We start from the raw sequence: 18608 nt of genomic DNA on the forward strand, positions 1-18608 counted from the left end.
TCTGGTGCTTCCTCTTTGACTCTTCCAAATCATGCTTCTGATTAAAAACATGTTAACTTCCAATTAGTAGCACAACATCAAAAACAACAGCAACAAAAAACTCAAACACATTGGTAATTTTAAGTTTGAATGTGTATTTTGAAATAAAAATGGAAAATAGCAAATTTGTACAAAATTGTCACACAGGAACACACTTTAATGAGATACCATTACATGCTACGTGTATTTAGAAAAGTTACAGATCTAGTAAGAAAAACAGTCATTGACAAATGCGAGTTCATTTTTTGAGCAACAAGAAATCTCCCGTGAAATGTCAGACTGGAAGCCAGTGAGACTTGGTGAGTGACGGCTCAGCACATGTGAGGCCTGGAGCTTGCCTCCCAGGCTGGGTGCTCAGCTCTGGCCTGCGGCTGGATACCATCTAGAGTCCTATGTGGTCTTTTTCTTTCAGTAAACAGTATAAAATATACTATTTTCCTTTGATTGTAAACTTCAACAGAAAATAACATGCTTAAGAATTGTGCTACAAAGAGTACTATGATTTTTTATTGTAACTCACCACATTTAGAACATTTCCACTTCACAAGTTTCTGATTTGCTTCACTTTCTTACTTGGCAATGGTGCCCTGACGGCATTGTCCACACACACCAGTGTGTATGGAGAAGCGGGCTGCAGGCCCTTCCTGAAACCATGCTCCATGGCTCTGCCTTCACGGAACAGGCCGAGTCCTGTCTCTGCTCAAGATCAAACCATCTGCTCGCAAGTTAGAGGCAGCTCAGCCCATCCATTTATTGCTTTCCTTATATTCCATTTTTTATTATTTAAGTTGTATTTTCATATGTCCCTATATAATTTACTCACATTACCTGGCTAATAATCAACAGTTTGGGCTTTTTATATCACAGCTCTTCAGATAGACTGCTGGTATGTGAAGCTCACCTGATCTGCATAGGGACAAATCAGAAGGTATTTTTGCTGGTAGATCAGCTGCACTGTAGCACCTTACAGTTAAAACTCCATCCTCTAGGAGTGTTATGTTTTAGTCTTAAAAGAGTCAAGTTTGTTCACACTTCCTCTCACATAAAATACTTAGTTTCTTTCTTAATATTAAACATTATTATTATTATTATTTTTTTACAACAAAAGTGTTCAGGACAGACATCGCAAAACCATAATCCCAGATAAATGGTCTAAAAATGCAGTTAGGTCACCTTTGTATATCAATACTAAACAAAAGGTTTGAGCCTTTGACCATGCCCATAGACGCCTAAGTTCTTCCACATCATCATTTCTATAGTTTGACAAAACTAGAATACACAGTCTTAAGTGGGGGGAATATCATAAAAACTCATTACTTCAATGTTTAACTTTTTCACGATTACTTGAAAATTCATAGCACAGCATCACTGCAACTTGCTAATCATGAAAGCTGTAAATTAACAATCACTGCCTCTCATAATGACTGCACCAGTATCCATTTTTATTTATTCCTAATTTAATTCAATTGCAACTACCTGGCTCTAAGTTTGAGGTAGCTTCACAGTGGTTCCACCTGATGGAAGGAGTATGACTTAAAGTACCCTCTGCAGTATGAGACTAGGTCAAAATGAGAGGGAAATAAGTACCAAATATACCGTCTTCTCACTTGGCATACAAACTGAAAAAAACCACCAACCAACCATTTCTTTAGTGATAAAAATACAGTTCTTTTGTGAGCATGGAAACAATACATGGAATCTGTTTCTTTGCATGAAAAGTAGCATCAAGGGAAAAGGACTCAAATTCTGTTGCCACCTTTCGGTTAACCCGGGTAAGAATGTGCATAAATTCAAGCTTGTCGGCGTACTGTTTCAGCATGGCACAAAGCGACTGGATGAACCAGGAGCCATCCTTTGAATTTCGCCAAGAATAATAACCTAAAAGGCAAAATACAACGAAAATACCATGGATAGCTGATTTTAGTTGATTCTATAAATTATTATGTAGTCATAAAGGCAAGAATAAGCATAAACCCACAAGTCTTATTAGTCAAAGAAAAAAAAAAGACACCTTTGGTTTCAGAAGAAATGATGCTGAAGAAGGAAGAATGTGTGCTATGCGTACAGCCCCTGCTTTCAGCAAAGACAGGGGCCGGGACCAGCTTCACGAACACTGAATTATTCAAAGTTTTACTTTTTGGACTCCCCTTTCAATAGGCAAGAACAGCAAACACACAGAAGATGCAAAAGTAAAGATGTATAAAAAGGATCATTTTAAGTAGCACAGTGTTCCAATCAGATTTCACCTTATTTTAATACTGACTTAGTCTAGAAATAAATTGCTTTGAGTGTCCTGCTTGTCTACAGAGCATCTGAATAAAGTATAATAAACACACTACCGAGTATTCAAAAGTTCTAAAAAGGGAAAATAGTGTATTTATCATACTTTGTTTTCTAGGTTAAATGTTAGACCCACTGCTTTTAACTTAGAGGTACTTTGCTTGGAAAGATGCCTAGAGGATAAAATAAACCATATTGAGCATATTTTAAAATGCCACACTGCTTAAGAATACATTTACTTTAAGTTTCCAAACTCTGACACCCTGAGTTAGTTGTGTAAGTAAATGGTGGTATAATCAACAAATATTTATTTAGACGATGTGCAGCGGAACTGTAAAAAAGTGGAGGTTAACGGCATATTCATGTATCATTTTTTACCTTCTTTATTTTCTCCCACTCCACATCTATCCTCTTGTATACCAGTCATGTTTATCTTTTTTATTTACTACCTTTCAAATAATTCCTGAGAAACATACCTCTCTTCTTCTATAAGATGCAGCGGAAGCTCTGACTTGGCCTCTGTTGCCACATAAGTCCAATGAATGACATCGTGCTAGTCTACTCTATGTATGCATTTTTTTTTTCTTTTTTTGAGACGGAGTCTCGCTCTGTCGCCCAGGCTGGAGTGCAGTGGTGCAATCTCGGCTCACTGCAACCTTTGCCTCCCAGGTTCAAGCAATTCTTCTGCCTCAGCCTCCCAAGTAGCTGAGATTACAGGCATGTGCCACCACACCCAGCTAATTTTTTTGTATTTTTAGTAGCGACGAGGTTTCACCATGTTGGCCAGGCTGGTTGTGAACTCCTGACCTCAAGTGATCTGCCTGCCTTGGCCTCCCAAAGCACTAGGATTACAGGCGTGAGCCACCGTGCCTGGCTATGTATGCATATTTTCTAGCCAAACTTTTGGCTAAAGATAACTTTTTGAGACTTCTCTTTGATGAAGGTTCTCTAAAATATAAACAAGTTTTGATATCTTTAGGGATATCAAAATCTTGACAGTCTCTGAAACACACTCTTCATTGTATAATTCTGATTAGTCACAGTGTAATTCATTTAAAATCCACATGTAACATTCATTATGTGTAACTTTCTCACCAGGTGCTGTGGAGTATGCATACAAGAAGTCGGCCTCCACTGGGATTTTATGACACGCCATGTCATCCTCAACACCACTGTCTGTCTCAATGCCACAGTCCAGTTCTGTGCCACGGCAGGCCTGGGTGTTAGAAAATAAATATTTATTTATAAAAATTTGTGTGTGAACATGTAACTTATTCCTAAAAACGTTATGTAAAAATGGATGTTAATTATGCTGAGCCTTTTTGATATAAGTATAAAATTAAAATTTACTCTGTATCTTTTAAGTGGTAGTTTAAATAAATGAAAAATAACAATAGTTCATTAACTTCAGGAAAAAAACTACAAATCCTTTGGATAATTTCCAATTAAGAAAAGTAACCCCTGCTTAATCGTCAACAACCAAATCACTCAGTTATACATTACCTGAATAATGAAAAGTTTGGGTTTTCCAGTTAGACTTCTACAACAATCCCCTCTGAAAAAGCTTGTAATTTTTTTCAGGTCAAGAGGTCCATTTGTTCCAAAAATTATTCCTTCTTCACCATGGCTCAGAAGCACACAAACAAAACTGCTCCTTTTGCTGTGATCTTCTTTAGAAACTGGAAAGACATTTGCAAATAAAAGGAAAAAAATCCATGACTTTATTCAACAACTTCAGATATACTGTATGGGAACATGATGAAGAAACTGAGAATAAAACTGAGAGATCATCTTAATCTAACCTGGGGCACAGCAACACATCTCAAACTATTTTAGGAAGTTGGCATAAATAACTTTTTTTTAATTTCTTACTAAAGTATGTAAGATTAGGGTTAGGTACAGTATAATTCCACAATTCTCATATTATACATGTAATTATTGCTAGACCATAATATAAAATTGTACAATGAAGTTCACTCTTCTAATTGTTTCTTCTTACCATTACGCATCAATTCCACAATTTCTTCACGTGTAAGATCGTTTTTATTCCTGACTTCATATTTCAAGTTTATGAATGTTTCCCTGAGGTTTGCTGCATCAACATCTGTACCAGACCGAGATGCCATTCCTTGGAACAGAAAGAATTACTTTTAATTGTATTGAAAGCAAAGAATAACTACTTTGAAATGAAATTAACTACCTAGCAATTCAAAAGTCCACAATAAATTCTTCCTTTTAAATGGTAAGAGAACTCTAACTACTTTGAGTTTGGTGACACAAAATCTCTTCAACTTTGTAGCTTATATTTTATAATATAAGCTTATCAGTGTTATAGCCAAAATGATCTTTCACAGCTGTTTAGGCAGGTGAAAAACAGAAACAAATGTCTAACACTAGGGGCTTGGTTAGACAAGTTACACTCACTTATATAATGGGATATACTATGTTGTCATTTTCACAGATAAAATGTTGCCATGGGAAAATCATCATATTTAAAAAAAATAAAACTAGAAAACAATATGATCCTATAATACACACACACATCTGTTATACTCAGAGGAACTGCATGTCTCTGATTCTAACTTCCCAACAATTTTAAGATAGCATTACAACATTTATAGTGTCTTCAAGGAAAAGCCCCAGACATTATTACGGTTCATCAGGTATTCTGCTACGGGTAATCTCTATCCTTCCAATCACCATGAGAGTTGTATTATTACTAGCTTCACTTGTGCAGATGTGGGACATGTACTAGGGTTAACAAACCAGTCTAAAGTGACAAAGCTATGCTGGGCCTGTAGCCAGGGCTCCTGGGCTTTCTACCACTCCACTACAGAACCTTCTACATTAATGTACAGATGGACTGCATGATGCACTCAGATTTCAAAATGCTAAACCTCGGTGGGAAACACCCCTCAGAATTGAGTGAATTTGATGGTATGAAGACTAAATACAAAAAGTCTACACATATCTCCAAAACGTTGTTGATTATCTCAGCTGTGTGACAAGGTCACTGGCTTCTGGTGCTGTATTGGCTGCCTTTTTATTTTTTATTTTATTTATTTTTTAGACAGGATCTCACTCTGCGGCCCAGGCTAGAGTACAGCAACCACAGCTTACTGCAGCCTCAACCTCCCAGATTCAAGCTATCTTCCCACCTCAGCCTCCTGAGTGGCTGGGACTATGGGTGCACACCACCACATCCTGCTACCTTTTTTTCTATTTTGTACAGATGGGATTTCCCTATGTTGCCAGATTGATCTTGAACTTTGGTGCTCAAGGATCCTCCTGCCTTGGCCTCCCAAAGTGTTGGGATTAGAGGGATTAGAGGCGTGAGCCACGGCAGCTGGCCCAACACCAGCCTGCCAGAGATCTCATGAGAACCCAACTTTTACATTGCAAAGTAGGAAAGGAGCTCACTGAGGGCAAAACCCAGACTGCTGGTCTAAATATGTGGGGGAGGTGCTAGTGGTAGTGGAATGATATACTTGTTTTTGGTTTTTTAAACAATAGAGCCAACAGTGCAAAATTCTATAGGAAGAAGGTATCCTAAAACTAGAAATGTGAGGCAGAATATCTGGAAGTAAATTTCCAAATATGCATAAAGCAAAAGTAAACAAGGTGCTGTGTTAATGGTCGAAGGTGGCATCTCAACTTATAGCCAAAAGCAATAAAAGTGGTGCCATTTAGAGCTCCATTTTCAACTATTCTCTCCTCACTCCTTATAACTAATCTGACACAAACCCTGCTATCTTCCCAGTGTGATCTGGCTTCCTTCCCTTTCCACTACCACTCTGATAGGTACTGGCCCACATTAGATCTACTATAGCTTCTCTAATTAAAAATTAACTCTAATATGATTAATATGCCAATTCAAAGAATTATCACAGCATCAATTTAAAAGGGAAACAGCCATAATGTTCATTCATACAGTAAATTTTTGAAATTAAGTGAATGGTATTTTGGGGGATGCAGTATTATATAATCACGATAACAGATATGAAAATTATGCAGCCATATGAAAAATGCTATTACTTTAAGTGAAACAAGAAGAATACAACATTGCTTACATGTTATGAATAAAAGCAAGCTTTAAAAAGAACTGTCAAGAAAAAAATATCAATACACCAAATATTAATTAGCTTTTCTGGCACTGTGAAGGATTTTATTATCTATATTTCTGAAAAAAATTCTCAAATGTAGTACTACATTCAAGTTGTACCTAGTACAGAAGTCAAGAGGGGAATCTGGTGACAAGGCCATGGTAAGTTTAATGCGAGCAGTTTCAGCAGTAGAGATAGAAAATAGAAAAAGACTCAAGAAGGAACAGAAACAAGTGAAGAGTACAGGCTTAAACTACAGGTATTCAAAATTTAAGGAAGAAGGGAAGGAGATAAAATATCAAAGGAGTTAAAAGGAGCAGAGTACAAGAAAAGTTTCTCTAAGATGGTGAGCTTTGTAGGGTAAGGGAAGACAGGCAACAGAGCACATGAAGATACAAGGAAGTGAAGCAGAACAGAAGACGGATTTAGATTTTGGGCTTTGGAGCCACACAGACCTAGCTCTGCCGCCATACTGTGTGACTGTGCAAGGTTTTTAACCTTTCAGAATTTCATCGTTACTTTCCAGGTTGTCATAAAATTAAATAAGGCAATGCTTGTGATATGTCTTGCAGTTTCTGGGGAAAAAAATAAATACTACCACTTAACTGTTTTTTGAGAACCTTACGGGTTCAAAGAGGGAGTAGAAAGAAGAAAAAGCAGCAAGGACTACAGAGAAGTCAGGGCAGAAGCAGCCAAGCATACAGATAGGAGGCCAGCTGATGGAAAAGGAGGCTGTGACGTTGAGCAGAAGAGGAAGCATTCACATGTATCACAGGACCTGTAGGTCCTGCCCAATCTCTACTTCACAACTAGTCTGTGTCACAGTTTACTGACCAATAATACCTCAATAATACTCCTTTTAGTATCAAATGTAAATGGCGCAAATATTTGAAAAGGATTAAAAATTACGTAAGATACGTACCAGTGCTTTTATGAAAATTCTTATTATTAATTATTATACATAAACCCATCTCAGGATAATCCATTTTATAACTGTTGTCCAGGGATATTCCAGAGTCCACTGATTTGCTTCCATGTATGATTTTTCTGTTTAGAAATCAAATAATAACTTCATAAAGGTAGAAATGACCACGCTTTCTGTTTACATTAGTGCAATTTTTATAACTCACAGTCACAGTTAACACTTGTTGAATGTTATAAAACAGGCTGGCTGTCTTCATTTCAATTTCACATCAACCATTATACAGATGAGAAAATGACCTGACATGAGGCTAAGAAATGTGCTAAAGGTTATGCAAATATTGTGTCACAGCCAAGAAGGAAGGAAAGTATCTGTTGGACTTCAAAGTTCAGGCTTTTTTTTTTTTTTGAGACTAAGTCTCACTCTGTTGCCCAGGCTGGAGTGCAGTGGTGCAATCTCGGCTCATTGCAAGCTCCGCTTCCAGGGTTCACACCATTCTCCTGCCTCAGCCTTCCGAGTAGCTGGAACTACAGGTGCCCGCCACCACACCTGGCTAATTTTTGCATTTTTAGTAGAGACGGGGGTTTCACCTTGTTAGCCAGGATGGTCTCGATCTCCTGACCTCATGATCCACCCACCTCGGCCTCCTAAAGTGTTGGGATTACAGGCATGAGCCACCGTGCCTAGCCGAGTTCAGGCTTTTAACTTCCATGTTTTAACATTTTCCTCTAAATTCCATCAAATACCTTTATAATTTAAAAATTACTTACTAACTTTGTGAAATATTTTATCCTTTGAGGTAAAAGTAAAAATCTTAAAAATTACCCTGAAATGATCGGAAATCAACAAAATGCAAATATAACTCAAAGCACAATATTTATCACAATTCATAAATTATTCCTTAAACCCCATGAGCTTAACAAATTAGTAATTCATGAATATATAAAAGCATTATTGTAAATAATTGAAACTATCTGTCTGGAAGTCACTTATCTAAAAAAATCTCTGCTATCTAGATTAGGGATCAGTAAACTTTTTTTTTAATGGGCTAAATATTAAGTGTTTTAGGCTTGTGGCCATCTGGTCTCTGTTACAGCTACTCAATTCTATTTTTTTTTTTTGAGACATGGTTTTACTCTGTCACCCAAGCTGGAGTGCAGTGGTGCCATCATAGTTCACTGCAGCTTTGAACTCCTGGGCTCCAGTGATCCTCCTTCCTCAGCCGTCCGAGTAGCTACAACTACAGACAGGCATGCCCCACAATGCCCAGCCAATTTCTGTATTTTTTTGTAGAGACAGGATCTCGCCATGTTGCCCAGGCTAATCTTGAACTCCTGGCCTCAAGTGATCCTCCTGCCTTGGCCTCCCAAAGTGCTGGGATTACAGTTGTGAGCCAATGCGCCCAGCCATAGCTACTCAATTCTGGTGAAATGGGCTTAGGACAACATGTCAGGGAATGGATGTGCCTATATTCCAAAGAAATTTGATAAAAACAGGCGTCAAGCTTGATCCCAGATCTAGACTAAAAGTCAGGAAAAAACAGGTCTAGAAACTGCCAAACACTAACACCTACAGTCCATATACTCATGCACTTAGAGTATCTCACATTATACACAATTCCAAAAATACCGTTGGAAAAAGATTAAATGTAGTAAATTAAAGGAGTCAAGGTCAGAAAGCAGTTATTATTTTTAACTAGAAGTGAAGAGCTTCACATTTATAGATTAAATTTAAATCCTAAAAGCGTGACTTGACCTTTGTCATATAGATAATGGATCACAGAACTATAATTCCTAGCTCCCAACGTCTATTCCCCACTTGCTCTGGCTGCCTCCTAAGGAGGTAGGTACTTTACAAGCATATGATAGCTAGTCCAAGAGGGGATACTCCTAACAAATGGCAGAAGCTGTGAAAGCCGGGAATGTGAGGGCAACTTATCACAGGATCAAAACAACCCTAAACCTGTCTGGGGCTCCCGTACAACTCGTTATTGAAGTGGTGTTCTGTATGACATGAAAAGGGAGAGCCAGGCAGGGTGGTTCACGCCTGTAATCCCAGCACTTTGGGAGGCCAAGGCAGGAGGATCCCTTGAGGCCAGGAATTGGAGACTAGCCTGGGAGACACAGCAAGACCCCCATCTCTACAAAGACAAAAAACAAAAATAACCAGGCATGGTGGCACATGTCTGTAGTCCTAGCTACTTGGGAGGATTACTGGAGCTCAGGAGGACAGTGAGCCATAATCACATCACTGCACTCCAGCCTGGGTGATAGAGCAAGACCCTGTCTCAAAAAAGAAAGAAAGAAAAAAAGTAGTAGGAACATGTGTAAATCACTTTCAAAGGATTTTTAAAAAAGAGATGGGGTCTTACTCTGTTGCCCAGGCTAGGGTGCAGTGGTGCAATTATAGTTCACTGCAACCTCTGGCGTGTAGCTAAGACTGACTACAAGCACACACACCACGGTGGACTAATTGCTTTTGTTTTTTGTAGAGACAGGGTGTCATAATGTTGCCCAGGCTGGTTTCGAACTCTCCACCTAAAGTGATCCTCCTGCCACAGCTCCCAAGTAGCTGGGATTACAGGAGCAAACCATTACACTGGCTAAAATGATTTAACTAACAACAACAACTCTCTAAAATGGGACTGCATTTCAAAAGCTTACTTTCTAGAAAAATCCCTTTGCTAAACAAAAATTGTGAAATCTTTGCTGGTAACTTGTTAATAGTATTTCTGTAATTGTATTGTTTAGTAATAAATTAGTTTGTAATTTCCAGGGCAGCCGAGAATAATAATACTGGGTTTCAGAAATAAACTTTCAGAATTTAAAGTATTACAAGAGATTCCAAATAAATAATAACAGACATGAATTAAAAAGCGAATTTGAGTTTTATCTTTTCCCTTTTTCCATCTGCTAGTTATTGGAAGCATTAGTAAGCAGAATATTCCAAAAAGACACGGGGAAAAAAAGGGTAAAATTCATCCATAACTAGGTAATTCCTTCCTGGACTGCAAATCGGCATTGGATTTTAGTCATAAAAACTCATAAACAAGAGGTCAAAAAACTCCTCCCAAACCCAAACCCTCTAATCCCATAGAGTGATTCAGGAGGGTAGAAAGCACCTGGGCTTGGGAGTCCTGCCTCTCCTGTAGTGTCCTTTTGGTTCCAGGACTAGGTTTCCAACTATGGGTCACACACCCTACTAGGCCTTTCCTTTCATCTTCCCTTCAGTTCTGTAAAAGCTTTAGCTCCATGTTAAAGACAAGGTTTAGAGAAGAGGTTAGTTTACGCAAAGCCACACAGCTGTCTGAGGTAGGAAGTCAGCTTGGTCTCTCTGGCCTGAAAGAGAGACCACTCTCTTTCTGCTTTTCCCACTCCTCAAGGTTTGCTGTATTACACATCCCCATCTTTGTCTGATTATAAAGAATTCCATTTAAATACTCACGGTTCCAAACTTTTAATGGATTTTGAATCCACTGAGTTTTCAGTGTTCTCCATGGATACCTTTATTAACTAGAATACAAAGAAAATAGAAGTTAATAAAAAAATCAGTCATAAAACCACTGCATTATATTAATTACCCCAGTGATTATTTTTCCAAATTAATGCCTCAGTTCCACCTCTACTGTTAAAGGTGTATGTGAGTCAGTTCTGGGGATAATGATTTCTTAGCAATGGTACATACAATTTAGTCTCTCTCTCTTTTCAACTGAGCTATGAATTATATATAGTGAATTACATAAAGCATATAGATAGTATACAGCTCGATTTTTTATATTTACATGTCCTCATCAGATTAAGATATAGATTACAGTTTATTTCTTTTGTAAGACAACACAGCGGGTCATTTCTAAGAACTGCAACTCAACACAGTTAAAACAAAAATCAAACACTTCCCACCACAATGGTATAACTCACATAACACAATTCTACAATGCTTAGATTCCCAAGATAAAGTATCAAGATGTTTCAAATCTCCACTAATTTTTTTTTTTTCTTTTGAGGCAGGGTCTCACTCTGTCACCCAGGCTGGAGGGCAGCAGCGCAATCACGGCTCACTGCAGCTTCCACCTCCTGGACTCAAATCCTCCCGCCTCAGCCTCCCGAGTAGCTGGGATTACAGGCGTGCACCACCGTGTCTGGCTAATTTTTGTATTTTTTGTAGACATAGGGTCTTGTTGCATTGCCCAGGCTGGTCTCCAACTCCTGGGATCAAGCGATCTGCCCACCTAGGCCTCCTAAAGTGCTGGGATTATAGGCAAGAGCCACCAGACCTGGCCTAGTCTTTATTTTTAAACTGGGTTTTGGAAACCCAGCATCTCATTTAGGGTAGTAAAATGGCCCACGAAACGTAAAAGTAAAAACTACAGTTTCTGCTTTCATTCTTCCATCACACAATTATATCTCACAAGGTGAACCTGTTCTTATAAGCAAAGCAACGATCACTTATTGAGCACTTAATATACACCAGATGCTCTGCAAGGCACTCATTTTTAATCTTTTCAAAATTCTAAAGGTCAGAAAATCCAACTTCTGGTGGTTAAGTGACTTTGCCGACAGTCACAAGCTAAGTGACAGGGTCCTCTTCCCACTCTGCTAGGCCGCCTCTGAAGAAGCCAGCTCCTTATACTTTTCTGCGGTTCTACCAGGCATTCTCTGGCTTTTCAGAAGCAAAGGTACTTCCCATGGCAATCCACCTCCCTAAATAGAGGAAAACAAGACCAAAGGCAAAACAAAAAACAAGAACCAAAAATATTCAATGACCTTCTCCAGGCTCTAGAAACCCTGACAATGTTAAAAATTCCAGTCAAAATACAACTTTAACCTCACTCCTACGATACAATCAGAAATACCAAAATAATACACGATCCTCTAACAGGAATTGCTAACCCACAAAAGTCCTTCTAGAAAGTCCTAGGTAACGGCCGGGCGCGGTGGCTCAAGCCTGTAATCCCAGCACTTTGGGAGGCTGAGACGGGCGGATCACGAGGTCAGGAGATCGAGACCATCCTGGCTAACATGGTGAAACCCCATCTCTACTAAAAAATACAAAAAACTAGCCGGGCGAGGTGGCGGCGCCTGTAGTCCCAGGTATTCGGGAGGCTGAGGCAGGAGAATGGCGTAAACCCGGGAGGCGGAGCTTGTAGTGAGCCGTGATTGCGCTGCTGCACTCCAGCCTGGGCGACAGAGCCAGACTCCGTCTCAAAAAAAAAAAAAAAGTCCTAGGTAACTTCCCCACTTTTAAAATTTTAATCTTTAAAACTGTGGTAAAATAGACTCAAAATTTACCATTTTTAAGTGTACAGTTCAGTGGCAGTGAGTACAGTTACATTGTTGGAATCCATCCCAGAACTTTATCTTTCCAAACCGAAACCATTACCAAGGTCCCCAATTTCAAGGTCTCTTGGAAAACGTAATTTCTTCCCTTCTATTAAGACAAAGCTAAGCTCCTTCCTCCCCTCTCTCCCAGTTTTGTGTGCACCCCTAGTGGGGAAAGGTGCGTTAATAATACAGAGGAGAGCCAGCGCCACCATCTCAATTTAAACACAGGAGACGGGGATGTTTGACCTTCTCCAAGAGCCAGTCTATGCTCTGCATTTCGACGAAGCCTTTGCTTTTCTACCGTCTTACCTCCTGTAGGCCTTCTGGAAAACCAAGGGAAGATGTGAGTGTAATTGGGATAAATAATCTTTTAGTTTGTCAGTCAACAAATACTTTATGCCAGATATCATCCTGGGAAATAGGAAGAGTGGAAGACAAGACAAAGTTCCTATCTTCCAGAAGTTCTTACTTTAGATAGAAGAATAATTATACAGTAGTATACCTGCGGGGCAGGGGCGGGAGGTACCTCCCAAGTCCCCCAGTAGATGCTTGAAACCAAATACAGTACTGAACCCTACATGCAGCATGTTTTTTCCTATAGATACAGACCTATGAAAAAGTTTAGTTTATAAATTGGGCGAAGAAAGGGATTAACAACAAAAACTAATAAGGGTTATGTGAACATAAGCACTGCCATACCACGACAGTTGATCTGATAACCAAGACAGCTACTACGTGACCTGCCATTCGTCACTCAGTACATACTACATATTAACATATTTATTAATAGTGGCTGTCTGGGTGATGGCATTACTGACAACTACCTACTCCTAACATTCCTCTATATCTTCTATTTTTTTCTATAACATCTGCATTTTTTAAGTCAGAAAATAGCAACAAATATTATTCTATAAAATAATATCAACAAAGGTCAGGATTGTTCTAGCCAATTTCAACTCTTGGCCCTGTTTCAAGAGTGACAAAAATAAGGGTATTCTCCTATCAAAGTAACCATCCTTCCTTGCCTCTATCATGCTCAGTACCATGTTCCCGTCTATCTGCCTTTCTTTTTTCCTTTTATATGTACAATAAACATGTATTAGGTAGCAGGAAATCTCAAACTTCCTTGAACCATAAATATCATAGAGACCAACTTGTCCCATGCACATCAATTCAAAGCGGACAGACCACAGACAAAATCATTAGCCACCTGTGGTTGAGAAACAAATTGTGGTTGACTTGATTAACTGAGAGAATAGTACAGGGTAGCTAATAAGTCTGGAAACACAGGTGAACACATAATAGTTTACTGATATTGCATTATAATCCATGAGAAAATAGGTTTGTTTCAAGACTTTATGGCCAGTCTATAGAAAATCTAAAGTGAAAATCCAGTGGGCCTCATCAAAGATACACAGATTGCACATAATGGGCAATGCGAATTAAAGCAACATTGAGATATCACCACACCCCTAGCAGAATGGTCAAAATCCAGAACACCACGAACACCAAATGCTGGCGAGGATGTGGAGCAACAGGGATGCTCAGTCAGTGCTCGTGGAAATGCAAGATGGTACAGCCAACTTGGAAAACAGTTTGGCAGTTTCCTACAAAACTAAACGTACTCTTACCATATGATCCAGCCATATGGTAAATACGCACTCTTTGGTTTTTACCCAAAGGAGCTGAAAACTTATGTTCACACAAGCCTGCACACAGATGTTTATAGCAGTTTTATTCATAACTGTCAAAACTAGAAGAAACTAAGATGTCCTTCAGTAGGTGAATGAATAAATAAACTATGGTATATCCAGAGAACAGAATATTATTCAGCGCTAAAAAGAAATGAGCCAGCAAGCCATGAAGACATGTAGGATACTTTAAATGCATTATTACTAAGTGAAAGAAGCCAGTTGGAAAAGTCCATATATACTGCATGAGTCCAACTATCTGACAATTTGGAAAAGGCAAAACTACGGAGACAGTAAAAAGATCAGTGGTTGTCAGTGGCTAGGAGGGAGGGAGACAGCACAGATAATTTTTGTTTTTTTTTTGAGATCGAATTTTGCTCTTGTTGCCCAGGCTGGAGTGCAGTGGCACGGTCTTGGCTCACTGCAACCTCCGCCTTCAGGTTTCAAGTGATTCTCCTGCCTCAGTCTCCCAAGTAACTGGGATTACAGTCGTATGCCACCATGCCTGGCTAATTTTTGAATTTTATTAGAGATGGATTTCACTATGTTGGCCAGGCTGGTCTCGAACTCCTGACCTCGTGATCCGCCCGCCTCAGCCTTCCAAAGTGCTGGGATTACAGGCTTGAGCCACTGTGCCCGGCTAGCACAGAGAATTTTTAAGGCAGTGAAACTACTCTGTGTGACACTATAATGGTGGATACACGTCCTTGTAAAATTGTCCAAACACACAGGACAAACACCACCAAGAGTGAACCTGATTGTGAACAATGGAGTGTGGGTGATGATGACCTGTCAGTGTGTGTCAGTGTACACACTGGTGCAGGATGTTGATAATGGGGGAGACTACGCATGTAGGCGGGGGGTGGGCAGGAGGGATATAGGATATCTCTGTACGTTCTTCTCAGTTTTGGTTTGAACCTAAAACTGCTCTGAAAAATGAAGTCTAATTTAACTTCTGAAGCTGAGCTTGGAGCTCCTGGCAGTATCCTTTCTAGCCCCCAGTCTGCCTCAGATTGGCTCTCTGAATGCATTTGCCAAATGCAGGGCTCACAGTCTGTGCTCAGGAACCCCCGAATGTGGACCAGCTTACAGACAACCAAGGCTCTGAAGATCTCTTTTCAACACTTCTGCAAACAGTCTAGTAATTCTCACACCGAAATACTGACTTTCAATAAACTTGTGTCTTTTGCCAGCAATAAAACTGTGGGATAAAATTATTCTCTCCTTGTGACTGGTAGTGGAAACTTTAAATAGTGACCAGCTTTTCAGAGTACTTATAGTATTTGCTTCTTGGCTCAGACCAATCTAAGATCTCCTCTAAATATTAGGTGACTTAACTTCAAAGTCATTTTCTTTCTATACATCAAGTTAATAAAGTTAAAACAGTCAGAGAGACCAATCAATACAAATAACTATAAATTAATCATTTCTGATATTAGTCACAACAGATAATTTGTTTTAGTAAGAGAGCTGGTCACTGAAAGAAAAAACGAATTCTTCTACAACAGGATTTAAAATATTGTCTATTTGATAAAGATTTCTCAGGGACAAATACTACAGTGCACTTCATCAACTTCATCATTAGTATCTGAACAACCTACATTGCCTCAGTGATCAGTTTATTTTGATACACTTCTAAAAATTTATATGATGGTAAATGAAATCCTTACAGCATCAGACATGCGCACATTTGCTCTCTACGTGTCATCATCCGCTTTTTCCACATGAAAGCACCAAATCCACACTCCTGGGAGCAGAGCTTTGGTTCCCACAAGACTCACTAAAGTGCTGCTTAGCATGACATCACCTCCATTAGCTAGTGCCCAGTGGAGTACAAATTATTCTGAGGAAGGTGATCTCATCTTAGAAGGATAAAAAAATCATATCATATGGGACATATTCACTGCCTTAAATGAAAACAGAATTTAGGTTTTCAGAACATTCTTATTTGACAAAACATAAACAGGAAAAATAATTGGGATTTAAAAAGTTTATCCTGGCATAGCAATGGACTTAACATGAATTGTTTCTTACTGGGCTGATGTAATTCTTTTCATCAATTCAGGATGCTGCTGCTAAGAAAGGAAATTTCTGAACGCATATGTTTATGGCAAAGTTGTCAGTAGACCAACTGATATTACTTAGAAACCTGGAACTCAGGTCTCAGAATCACTTGTCTAGTTCCTGGATCCCTTAACACTTGCCACCAACGCTGTAACAGTCAGGTCTTCAAACACTAAAAAATACTGTCAGTATAAATTTATTTCACTCTAAAATAGATATTTAGATATTTCAAGCTGTGTTTTCCTACACAAGTAAAAAACTGGAATGTTCTCCCTATTTACATGGTGGCGAGCCAACTACTCATTACAACAATGAAGTAAAGCAGAATGCAACATCTACAGCATTAAGGCAGAGAAATAAAAATTAATTTCTAAAGTGAAATTTCTATATTAAGCTAAAAGTATTAACAATTTGAAACAACCTGTTATTGAAGAGTGAATGTGTGAAAGTGTGCCTGTGGTGGGGAATTCAAAAGGAGATGTTAAATTAGGATTGCCAGTCTCTAAAACAGTCTCTAAAACTGGCAATCCTAATTTAAATTTTAAATCTCTAGAATTCTTAATCAGCTCATCTGTTACCCATCATTAGGCTATTGCTGGTTCCTGTCCTACAGGGAAACTCTGAGGTAAGAAATAAAATCTGGTTTCTGCCCTAACGGTTTTTAAATCTCAAAATGAGACCTAAAAAACAACTCTGTTGGTTTCTGAATCACGTCCACGAATGTAAATGCTTTTAAGAAACATTTACTAGTAAAGATTTACCAAGACAGTAGCCAAAGGAAGAACAGTGCCGCATGTGACGTGCGAGGTGTGTGCAAAACGCTGTGTGATGACTGTCCCTCTTACTGCTGGCTCAGACAGGCTGGGTACTGAACTCAAAGTACAAGCGTATTATTCGTGAGTCCTCCCAATGACACTCTGAGGAATAAGGATCCCCACTGCAGAGTTCAGGTGACTGAGGCTAAGAGAGGTTAATGAACTTTAAAGCGGCACAGCCAGGATTCAAACTAGGATCTTCCCAACTCAAAGAGGGAAGACTCCCACTATTCTGTAGACAGTTTAGTACTATATGAGTGATAACACTTAATTTCAGGGAAGGAAACAAAAATCCATAATCTCAGAAGCTTTAAATAAGACAAAGAACATAAATAACATGATAGAAAGTTACTGCAGAGATACCAAAATAACACAATGCACTGAATTCTAATGAAGGAAAAAATGGCAAAAATGAGTGTGGCATTTCTGATGCGACTAGGTAGTTTATTTTTATTTTTTCTTTCCTTCTTTTAAAAAAAAATTTAACAAACTCTGCATGTGGCATTCAATTTACTTCTAAAGTGAAATAGGCCAGACATGGTTCGCGCCTGTAATCCCAGTGCGATCCCACTTTGGGAGGCCAGAGAAACCCCATCTCTACAAAAAAGTTAAAACAAGTAGCCTGGCATGGTGGCACACACCTGTAGTCCCAGCTACTCAGGAGGCTGAGGCAAGAGGATCACTTGAGTGTAGGAATTAGAGGCTGCAGTGAGCTACGATCACACCGCTGCACTTGAGCTTGGGTGACAGAGCAAGACTCTGTTTCTAAAAATAATAATAATAAAAGTAAAATAATTGGTTTTATGCTCAGCATTCCGTATAACTCATTAAAACATATTTCCTATATCTCTGTGTTCCTCGAAAGGAAAAGTGAAGCCTGTCCAATAGGACTTCTGGGGAGATTACACTTCTGTCAAACAACTTGAAAAGTATCAGGATTATATTTATTACCTGTAGAGAGGAAAAAGTCCCAAAAGCAGTCACGTTTCCAGATTTAGCAAATGAAACAGAAAGAACATCTGTTTCACAATAGTCTGGACAAGAAAAGACTTCAGTTGTAATGTACCAGAGGTTTTATCAAAATCTTTCCCCATCTGGTCTCTGAATTCATTTGGGTACATACAAGAATTATCAAACTGGCTATTGTCACTGGACCTGGTGAAGTCAATCTTTTAATATTTACTACGTAATTAAGGTAAAAATATGAGAACAGGAATGTAAAATCAAATACAGAATAAATTGAAATAAGTTCCATTGTACTATACAAACAAACCATCCTTTCCTTTTCTCTGGCATGGGCCATGTGACCAGGAAGACAGTATAGAGCACTCCCCACTATTCAAAGTCTCCGAGTTTACGACACAAGTCAGAAA

The 18608-nt window shown here is 38.9% G+C and overlaps 1 protein-coding gene across 8 annotated transcripts in view; it reads right to left on the reverse strand.

Moving 5' to 3' along the window:
- The window catches only part of CASP3 (caspase 3), a 32279-nt gene that overhangs the window by 10805 nt on the left and 2866 nt on the right, over positions 1–18608 (reverse strand). For 5 of the 8 annotated variants that reach the window (XR_006698405.3, XR_006698404.3, XR_010587100.2 and 2 more), the window contains 5 exons: positions 10789–10856; positions 7345–7469; positions 4319–4447; positions 3823–3998; positions 3415–3535 (listed from right to left, as the gene is read on the reverse strand). Coding sequence is in view for 5 of the 8 variants with exons in the window: in XM_045393107.3 (XP_045249042.1) it covers positions 3415–3535; positions 3823–3998; positions 4319–4447; positions 7345–7469; positions 10789–10841 (604 nt within the window). In the remaining 3 variants the exon portion in view is untranslated. Of the gene's footprint in view, positions 1–117; positions 1918–3414; positions 3536–3822; positions 3999–4318; positions 4448–7344; positions 7470–10788; positions 10857–17876; positions 18001–18608 lie in introns of those variants that run through there. The other 3 variants (XM_045393105.3, XM_045393106.3, XM_065545743.2) reach the window with 2 other exon arrangements.

This window comes from Macaca fascicularis, chromosome 5 (assembly GCF_037993035.2).
Source record: "Macaca fascicularis isolate 582-1 chromosome 5, T2T-MFA8v1.1".
NCBI lineage: Eukaryota > Metazoa > Chordata > Mammalia > Primates > Cercopithecidae > Macaca > Macaca fascicularis.